Below are 10,588 nucleotides of genomic sequence, written 5' to 3'. Positions count from 1 at the left end.
GTGACCCTCAGGTCCTCAGATTTCTGAGTATCACATGCTCTGTTTCGCAGTCACAAGGTGTCTTTTCCTGCCTGCCATCAGTAAAATGGTTGAGGTGCTGAAAACCATGTTCATGTTGCCTAAAAGCAAAGCAGACAACTAAAAGCTTGTTCAGGTTCATAAGTCAGGCAGATTTGGCTCCTCTGAACCCTGACCTGGAAAATAAAAAACAAGTAGACACGATAACTTTGAGGTAAACAGCCTTCATTCTTGTGTCAGTGCTCACATATGGTTGAATGGAAATAAAATAATAAAAAAGTCCCGTCTGAATGGAGTCTCTGTTTTTAACCAAAAGCCTGGAGGGGGAAGACATTCTGTTGCTTCTCTATCGGTCTGAACCATCACAGGAGGTACATTGGTCTAATTTTATAAATCAGCAGACAACAAGGTTTGCTAATGACGCATATTATTGCAATGCCTGTCTTCTTGTTTTTATACTGTCATAAAAACTAGAATCCGAAAATAATCAGCAAGTTTGATAGAAAAGAAAAAAAGACTGTTATTCAGTTTAATACATCAAGTCATGCAGGTCACTTCCATTTTGTTTCTTCATTTCAGTTTTTGGTGATTGGTTAATCAGGTCCTTTGATTTGTGTTTTCCTCTAAACTGCGTAACATCAGTATTTCTGCTTGTTGCGCTCTAAAAACTCACAGCTGTCCATTGTTTATGTTTCAGTTCTGGAAGTATACAAGAATGCCAGCACGAAAGAAATGCAGCATAACTGCAAATTAATCTGTCATTGTGTTTGTTTCGTGTTTGATTTCTGTTGGTCTTCACTTCCCTATCGGTTGTGTATGACCTACTGTAGGTTTGCGTTGCTATGGTGACCCTCCGAGGTTTATTAGCAACCTGCTTAAGCTAGTTTAAGGAAAACAGAACGTTTCAGATGGTTGCAGGTGCAGAATCGTGGATATGGAGACATGACTGGTATTTGCAGACTCAGCTGCCCATGCTGAAGATATTTTTATACTTGTCTAAATCTACAGTAAATTCAGTCAACAACTATTTATTATTGTCTTACTTTTCTGTCAAGATTCATGGTTTATGTTCCTTGGTTTGCTTATGATGTTTTAAGTTCTGGGTTTTTATTATGTTTTTGTATTGACGGTCCTGTTTAGTTCTGTGTTTCTTGGTTCCTGTTCATTAGTTCACCTGGTCTGATTAGCTCATTCACCTCACCTGTGCCTTATTAATTCTTTAGTGTATTTAAGCCATAAGTTTCAGTTCTTCTTTTGTCAGTATGGAAGCACAACCAGGGACTGTACTCTCACCATTTCTCTTTACACCAGTACAACTCTGAGTCCTGTCATCTGCAGAAATACTCTGATTACTCTGCAGCTGTGGGGAGTATCAGTGATGGAAAAGAAGCTGAGTACAGAGAACTTGTTAGATTGTTAGATGATGCAGAAACAATCACCTCATCTTGAACACAAAACAAAAAGATGAATGTGGATCTTAGGAGGAAGCAAAACTATAGATGTGTTTCCATCACCCCTAGAATTTTGCAAAACCTAAATATTGCAAAAAAAAAAAAAAAAAAAACAGTAATGGAAATACATACATTTTGAAAATCCTCTCAAATATGGCTAATATATTGATATGGAAGTATATGCCAAAACTGTAATGGAAACACTTTTATCGCGTTTACACATCCCCAGACGTGACGTGACGTGGGGGGGGTCACATGACCAGTTCATTTCAAGTAAAGATGGCGTGGTAAGAGTAGACGCAGGAGGACATGGAAATCTTTTTACAAATAATTAAAGAAAAAAATATAACTGCCATCCTTGATAGCAAACAACAGCGAAATGCAGAGTTTTACAAAGAATTATTAATCTCCTTCCTCCTCAAAGTCGAGTCACGTGGGACGCTGTTCAATGGAGACACCTGCAAATCGCACTTTGTCAAAATTTGTGAAATATTGCTTTTATTTTGCAAAAATCTGTAATGAAATGCAGCTACTGTTACATCGTGGGAGAAGAGGTGGAGGTGGTGGAGGAATACAAGTACTTAGAGATCAGCCGGACAACAGCAGAACCAGAACCAGAGACTTAAAGAGACTGAACAAACAGCGTGTTCAGTTAGAGACTTCTTCAGGTCAATAACACAGGAAGGTACAGGAGTTCATTCCTCTGCCCTCCACCACCAAGGACCGTAAATTTGACCTTACTACATTATATTTTCTCTTCGAGGATTCATTCAATATAAGTTAACTTCCAGTTGTTACTGTCATGTTAATCCTACAATTCCTGGCAAACTTGCTTTGGAATAGCTGAGACTGGCAGTGAGTTTGCAGTAATGATGTTAAAGTGAACCTGGCATGATAATTTAAATTAGCTTCACACCCATCAGGACTCCAAATAGTTTGTAATTATTTCAGGAGCAGAGTGCGTTCTCCTGGTGTAAAGAGATTTGGCAAAACGTTCCTCTGGTGGGATTCCTCGGCTTGCCAAGGACGTGGGGGAGGAAATGACGACGACAGCTTCTACTGCTGGGCAGGAAGTTACGTCATTAAATTTTTTTAAAACTGACTTTTCAGGTCTTTTCCACTTTGATCTGTGAAATTTCAGTCATTACTTATAAAGGTCAATGTAAAGTGTTTAAAAAAAGCAATACATAACTTTCTTTTCCTAAAAATGTGTTTCTGACTTGCTTTAATGGGAAAGTGACATTTGTTTTGTATATTCCTGAAGCCGTTGCCCAGCAGCATCCCAAGGCTGAGAAGCTACTTCACAGCTTTGGCTTCCAGTTTACAGCTGAGTTTTGTTTTATTCACCACGTCACACGTTAGCAACTGGACATCAACACACTGACTGATTTAAATGCATGCTGGTGCACATCATCAAAGAAATGCAAGAGGACATAATCGGTGTGAAGAAGTCAAAGAAAGAAGGTGAAAGAAATAACACGAGTCAACATCGGACGAACTTTTAATGGATGGAAAGATCTCAGAGAAGAGACAGGATGAAGATGGATGCTGAATTAGCCTTCGTTAGGGGAGATCTCAGAGAAGAGACAGGATGAAGATGGATGCTGAATTAGCCTTCGTTAGGGGAGATCTCAGAGAAGAGACAGGATCATAGATCATATACAGGTTTGTTTTAATTGGATTATAATTGAACTACGATGAATTGACCCAAATTAAACTGTGTCTGTAAAATGTGCCTTGAGATGACTGTTGGAAATTGCCACTGTACAAATAAAGCTGAATTGAACTGAAGTCTTTCCCTATTACTTTAATTCAATCCCAGGACTTTTGCAGGTTCATGAACTTCCTGTGAACAATGTTGAGGGAAACAAACTAAAAGACGGCTGATCAAGGTGGCGAGAAAGCTCGAAAATGAATGCAGCACATGGCAGACAAAGCCTTGGACACCACTGTGTGCGCAAGCTGCCCTGCCATTGACGAAGTTTCTTGTGAAATACGAAATCACCAAGTCGATTAGACATCGGACATAAAAACATGAACACCCTCCACGCAGAAATCCCATCCTGTCACGGACAAAGCTTCTCGCAGAGTATGAATTACCCGAACCAAAACGGTCTTCTTGGTCATACGTTCTCGCTTCTCACAGAATATACAACTAGCTAAAGCCTGTGTTTGCATTCCTGAGCTAATGTGATAAAAAAATGACTGTAAATAAGAGAAAATCTGATCAGCGAGTGCCGTGTGTTCTGACCGACCCCCCAAGGAGAACATCACAACCTTCTTACAAGTGAACATCATGCTAATTTATATTAATTTTCTTTTATTGTTCTTATTACGTTGATTTATTTATGCTCTTTTAAGTATCTTATACTGTGTTTTATTTTCAGCTTTTATCTTTTTTATCTTTTATCCTCTAGCTCCGGTGTTCCCTCATGGGGATCCTCCACATCGTGGGCTGTCTCTCCGGCCTGCAGGGTTGTCGCTGCGGGGGTCGACCTGGACGGGATGGCTGACGGGCCCTGCATTGCAGTCCTGTGGCTGTGGTGGGGGCCCTCGCCTGACCCGATCTTGGCGGCTCCTGTGGCGATGGCCTCTGTGGTTGCTGGCGGGGCGCTCATGGTGTGGATGGGTCCCCAAGGTACTGCTTCCTCACAGTGGTGTCAAGCCAATCGTCTTTTATCTTGTCTTTTAGATCTCTCTCTCAAACTTTGTTCTTAAACCGTTTCAGTTAAAGAGACAGGAACTAGAAGGAATACTTTTAATTCTATGAAAAGAAGAGTGGCATCATCTGTTTGTGCTGTGTGTTGCGCGCTTGGGTGTGTGTGTGTGTGTGTGTGTGAATGTGTGTGATTTCAAATGTAAAGTAGATAGCATTTGCATTATTCTACTCTTAGATTTTTAATATATGTTTTTACACTGTAAAGCACTTTGTATTGCATGACAATGTATGAAAAGGGCTATACAAATAAAGTTTGAATTGAATTCAATTAATGCCACCACTTCATGTTATGCATGACTAATGAGGCAGAAGTGACATGTGAACCCAAGTAAAATTATTTCTTAAGAATCACATTTTTTCTATAAATTTTGTTTTATTTGGGACTTGATGCTGGTTTGAACTGATACTTTCCTACATCAGTGACACTGATTACAAGGCAACTGTCTGCAGGAGGAGGGGAAGCTAAGTGTGAGAAAGAGAAAATTAAGGAGAGGGAAGGGAGTATAAATGTGTGTGAGAGGCGAAGGGGAGGGAGCATTGAAAGTGTGTGTGTGAGAGAGAGAGAGAAAGAGAGAGCGGGCGAGCGAGCATGGAAGGAAAGGAAACTGGTAGCTCTGCATCATTACTATTCCATCTCAAAGGCAGAGACGGGCAGTTCACCGTCTACCTCCTCACATTAAAGCATCAACACTTTGCAAGTTAACCAGTTGCTTCTCAGCCTTGCAACAAGACATCCTGGGGACATTCCCATCACATCTGGATTTATTCATCTGCTCTGTGAGGCTACAGATGTGCATTTTAACGTCAATGACGTCCGTCTGGACTGTCTTGACTTTGCCTGCTGAGGGAAGCATCGCTGTCAGAGTGGAGAAGTGTTAGCGTCGGAGCTGCCCGGAATTTCAGCATCGTTTCTCCTCCTTTTTCCTTTGCCAGCACTTTCAAGAGTAAAAGTGGATGGTTGGGTTTTTTGTGACTGCATGCTGGGGCAGAGTGCTTACCTCAGGAATTTTAAGCGAAGGAAGGTGGGGGGGGGGCTGACAAACAGCTGCGAGGGGAGGACGGGTTGCACTGCTGCATCACACTAGCATCCCACAGAGGGCAATTTTTATTTTTTCTGCCTCTTGCAGATGCACTCATGCATATATTTCACATCCAGCAGCAGCAAGAGCAGCAGAGTCAGGCTGCTTTTACATTTACAGATGGATTACTGCAACTTTACAGACCGCTGAGGCGAAGATGCTGATTCCAGAAGAATAGGACGCACGCTTTGTTTTCAGAGCAGCAGTCGGGGCAAACAACCAAAAAAAAAATAAATTTGCATGGCAGGATGATGACTGAGTCGAGCTGAAACTGCCTCCCGCCCGTCCTCAGTCTAAAGATGAACTCTTCTTCTGATGCGAACCAAAGTGGTTCTCCTGTGTTCTGTCTGCTGGGCGCTGTGGGTTATTCCCACAGCTTGGATACCTGCATGCTGGAGGTTGCCATCATCCTCTTCCTCACTGTGCTTATCATTGCCGGGAACCTGGTGGTGATTTTTGTCTTCCATTGTGCTCCGTTGCTGCACCACCACACCACCAGCCACTTCATCCAGACTATGGCCTACGCTGATCTGCTGGTGGGTGTCAGCTGCATGGTGCCTTCACTGTCCCTCCTCCACTACCTCCGAGGCCTGAACGAAGAGCTCACCTGCAAGGTGTTTGGCTACATGATTTCAGTGCTGAAAAGTGTCTCCATGGCCTCCCTAGCCTGCATCAGTGTGGACCGGTACATCGCCATCACCCGCCCGCTGTCATACGCCACACTGGTGACGCCATGCCGGCTGAGGGTGTGCATCGTCCTCATCTGGGTTTACTCCGCCTTGATTTTTCTGCCGTCTTTTTTTGGCTGGGGGAAGCCAGGATATCACGGGGACATATTTCAGTGGTGCGCAGCCTCATGGAAGACCAGTCCCGGGTTCAGCACCTTCATCGCAGGGTTGCTCTACGCGCCGGCGGCGCTCACCGTCTGCTTCACCTATGGGAGTATTTTCCGGATCTGCCGGCAGCACACGCGGGAAATCACCCAGCGCCATGCCCGCTTCAGCTCCCAGGCAGAGGGCAACAAAGACGAGCGGGGAGAGCGGTGCGAGGGCTGCACGGACAAACGCTACGCCATGGTGCTGTTCCGCATCACCAGCGTCTTCTATGTGCTGTGGATGCCATACATCGTCTACTTCCTGTTGGAGAGCGCTGGGCTGTATCACCACATGGTGGCATCCTTCTTCACAACATGGCTGGCGATAAGCAACAGCTTCTGCAACTGTCTCATCTACAGCCTGTCCAACAGCGTCTTCCGGAAGGGTCTGGGCAGTCTCTTCAGCCCGTTGTTTCCGTCCTGCCTCGGCTGTGCGGACGCCAAAAAGGCTCCGGCTCCCGCCAGCCTGCGAACAGACACTCGATGCCAAGTGTGACGCCGGACTCCAACAGATTTGGTTTGGTCACTTTGCTCTCAGCTGTGTAGCATGGCTCAGGACTTTTAGGTCCTGCAGTGAAATGTGTTGAGGACCTCCTGCACGGAGTGCAGCGAGCTGTCCGTGCAGGTGCCTGGACGTCCCTTCAAAGGCAGATTTTGTGGAAAAAGGCGGCTAAAAAGTTCCTGTTGGAACTTTCTTACAGTGAAAGCTGAAGGCACAGAGTAGCAAAGGTTTTATGCTGATCAGAAAAGTCAATTAAAAGCAACAGATTTGTGGGATTTAAACATTTCTGACGCCACTTTTTTAAGAACTTCCAAATGCAAGAAAGGAAAGTGCAGCCTGGGCTGTCCAGATCCACTGAGATGTAAAAATATTTCCTCTCTAGCTGACTGATAAATCTGTGTCTTTTAGGGTAGAAGGAGGCATCGCAAAAATGTCCAACACTTGAAAGAGGCTGCTGAAGGTGAAATCCTTCACCTTTCACTGATCTGATTATTAGCCTGTAAATGTGAGCCAAAAATAGTATTTACCAGAGAGAAGACTATAGTTCCCAGGTGGCAGTGGGAAGTACGTTTACAGTCTGAAAATTAATAAATTAGCTTTAAGATGATGGCTGACGGTTTTCAGCCGACAGACGTGTTGGATCCTTGGCAAGGAGACGTTAAACTCTATTTATTTGCAGAGGTTTAGTCTGTTTTTTGTTTCATTCTCAGGTTTCTTAGCAGTTCTCCGTTAAGCTTCTGAGCCGCTTGCCTGTCATACTGTATATGAAACGATATGGCTCTTCCATCACAGACTGCAGAGTTTTTAAAAGATAAATCAACTCATGACTGTTAGTGTTGATAATGACTCTGCTGGGATCCTCGGATCCGGCTTCGCTCCAGAAACAAACTTTATTGTAATTGTTGTTTAAATTTCTCTTTTTAGCCTCTGCAGAAGCTGGTTGTTTCTAAAATCTGTGCAAAGCAAAGAGGCAGTCACATAAAACCTGATCAGAGCACTTTTCTAAGAGCTGGGTGAGAACATGAGGCTTAAAATGCAAAAAATCACTATGTAAACAGCCTTGAGCTGAACCCTTTATGGGGGTTTGGCCCCGGATTTACAGCACATTTCCAGGATAAGAACAATCTTTATTAAAAGTGTTAAAGGTTCATTTGTCACAGCCAAGAAATCTGACATGTTGCATGTGAGACTGATCCAGTTTTCAAATAGTCTTTCTCTTAACTCTGAAGGATAATCCTCCAGATGTGGTCTGTCTGTAAAGCTGTGATTAAATGACGTTTCTAAGAGCGTCTTGCTCAATGAAACTCAATGGGAAGATCATACAGAGAACAACCAACTATACTGCACTAAATAAACATGTTAGGGGCTAATTTATTAGTTTAGATGTTTTACAGCAGGTCCAGTGTTGCTGTTGAATCTTGTGATATTTGCATGGTGAGAAGTCAAAATATGACCTTTAGTTGTGAATTTCACCTTCTTAGAAAATATTCTTCTTTCAAAATGTGTAATTTTCCAAAAAGAAATGACATGGACAACTTCAAACTGAATCCAGCCTACAGGTTGGTTTGATTTAAGGATTCTTTTATTTATTTACTGGTTACTTCAACCAGCGATTCTCAATCTTTTTGAGCCACAACCACCAAGAGAACATGTTGGTTGGTTGGTGTTCCACAAATTCATGTCTTTTCCATTAAGGTGATAACTTTGACAGCCCAAATACCAACATCAAATTTATTTGATAAATTTATGTTTTTTACAACGTTATTTATTATTTTGGGTCCCAACCCCCAGTTTGAGGAAGGCTGCCTTAAACAGTGAGAGTTCACATTAAAGAAAAAATCTGATATTTTTCTTTTAAAATCATTCAAGAAAAATCCAGATATTTTCACCCGTAGAAAGTACAAATACGCTCCCACCATCGACTGCTCGTCACTCTGAGACGTTTGCTTATTACTCGTCAGTTTTTCCTTGTTATAGATCTGATCAGTACCAAATCAAAATTTACAAATAAAATGTTTTTCATGCAAAACAGAAGCAAAATGAAAAACAACAGTTTTTGCATCTTACAAACACAACCATGCACCTAAAATTAACCCTTTAACGCATAATAACCGATGCATACAGTTTCTGAGACATATTGCATCACCACATGGTAAAAACTCTGTTTTATTTCATACCATAACATTTTATTTGTACAACACTTTAAAAACAACATAACAGCTGACTAAAGCGATGTACAGTAAATGTAAAAAAGAGGATTAAAATTCAAATAAAAGATCAAATAGAACAATAAAAATGGCTACATATGAGCTACAAGTACATGCAAAGAATAAAAGATTAAAAAGACACACAAAGCAAAGGAGTAAAATATGTTTTTTAAACGAGTTTTATAAACAACAAGAGAAGGAGGAAGTCTGACCTGCAGCAAGAGCTTCGTCCATATTTTTTTAAAAATGTTTTCAGGACAATTAAAAGCATCTGGTCAGTGGATCTAAGAGCAGCTCAGACACATAAACGAGGGAAGACCTTTCAGAGACTTAAAAACAAATAAAAGAATCTGAAATCTGTAGATTACCGGGAAGCCAGTGAAGGGAGGATAAAACCAGAGTTTTGTCCTCTCGTTTGCTCGTACCAGTTAAAAATCCTGCAGCAGAGTTGGATGGAGTCTGGCTATTTCCAATAAAAACCGAATAATCCAGGTGTGGGGGGTCGTCCTAGGTGGTGTCTTGTACAACCTGATACTTGTTTTCGGCCCCCTGGTGGACACATTTGACACTACAATAATTCTGACATATTACAACACCGGACATACGTGCAAATTATTTTTATATTTACGTTTTGTTAAATAAAGATTTCAGATTAAAAATGTAAAGGTAGGATTTTCTGTCCATTATTCCCTGGGTCAGGTATTAAAGGGTTAAATCCAAACTGAAAATGGGGCTAAAGAGTCTGAATCCTGATGTATTGCACTAATTGTAGCCAGAGCTCGGTGTTTGGCTTTTTTTTTATTTATTTTTTCTAAAAATACTCTAGGAAATAATTCCAATGGATCTTTAAGTGTGAAAAATTCTTCTCTTTGTGAAGCTGCTCAACATGAAGCTGTAAGATTTCTCTGTTTTGGGTCAAGAAACAACGTTCAGTATCCTGAGATATCTTTTGATTTAATGCTGCATGAATAACATTAAACTGAATTAATTCTGTTAAACTAGGCCAGGCTTGTTGGCTCTAAAAGCTTATGAAATTGGTGGTAGCTGCAGATGGGAGTTCAGGTCACATGATCTATGGTGGTCAGGGTCTACAGCGGCCCTGAGGTGCAACAGTTCGGAAAGGATCAATGTTTAAAAAAATAAACAGAAATATTTAACAAAGCATGTTTTATAAAATGAATAAAAAAAGAAAACAAGTTTTAAATGAAAGCTACTTCAATAACACAACTTTCCAGAAAATAAAAAAATAAATACATAAAATAATTTTTTTGTTTGTTTGTTTTTTTGTCTCTTCAGAAATTTGCTGCTTTTTTTGTTGTGATTGTTGGAAAAAAAATTCTGAGTTTTGCAGCTTTTGTGAAAAAATTGTCCTTATAATTGTTTTTTTTTTCTTGCAAAATCCCCTAAAATGTATTTAAAATATTATTTATTTAATAATATGAATTAATTCAAATTAAATTTTTGATATTCCAACAGTTTTTATTTAAATATTCGTACTGTTAGGATGGTTTTTTTCACCACTCAGCAGAGCAAAGCTGAAACTTCTTGTTTAAACCGCGAGATAAAACTTAAATGATCCCGTAAGTTCGGGAAGGTGTCGTAGACGTTCTGGTGGTGATTTCAGAGGGCAGATGCTTCACGTTCTTCTTCTTCAGGCCGACCAGGTTAGTCGCGTTTCAGCTGTTCCTTATTACCCAGGTCACATTTCACTCTGTCTGCATGGGCATAACCAAAAAGA

The 10,588-nt window shown here is 41.1% G+C and overlaps 1 protein-coding gene across 1 annotated transcript; it reads left to right on the top strand.

Moving 5' to 3' along the window:
• The first annotated feature begins 4,789 nt into the window (after positions 1–4,789).
• On the top strand, positions 4,790–10,069 carry LOC121648674 (probable G-protein coupled receptor 21). The gene has a single exon (XM_041998937.1). It carries the CDS (start codon positions 5,567–5,569, stop codon positions 6,635–6,637), a length of 1,071 nt encoding a protein of 356 aa, XP_041854871.1. The 5' UTR covers positions 4,790–5,566; the 3' UTR covers positions 6,638–10,069.
• Positions 10,070–10,588: the final 519 nt, after the last annotated feature.

Source organism: Melanotaenia boesemani, chromosome 11 (assembly GCF_017639745.1).
Source record: "Melanotaenia boesemani isolate fMelBoe1 chromosome 11, fMelBoe1.pri, whole genome shotgun sequence".
NCBI lineage: Eukaryota > Metazoa > Chordata > Actinopteri > Atheriniformes > Melanotaeniidae > Melanotaenia > Melanotaenia boesemani.
The sequence above is the reverse complement of the archived record's forward strand: the minus strand, read 5'-3'. Positions and strand labels throughout refer to the sequence as shown.

Bases quoted from the DNA above. Each gene is read 5' to 3' on its own strand.
- LOC121648674 (XM_041998937.1), top strand. From the start codon at position 5,567: ATGAACTCTTCTTCTGATGCGAACCAAAGTGGTTCTCCTGTGTTCTGT.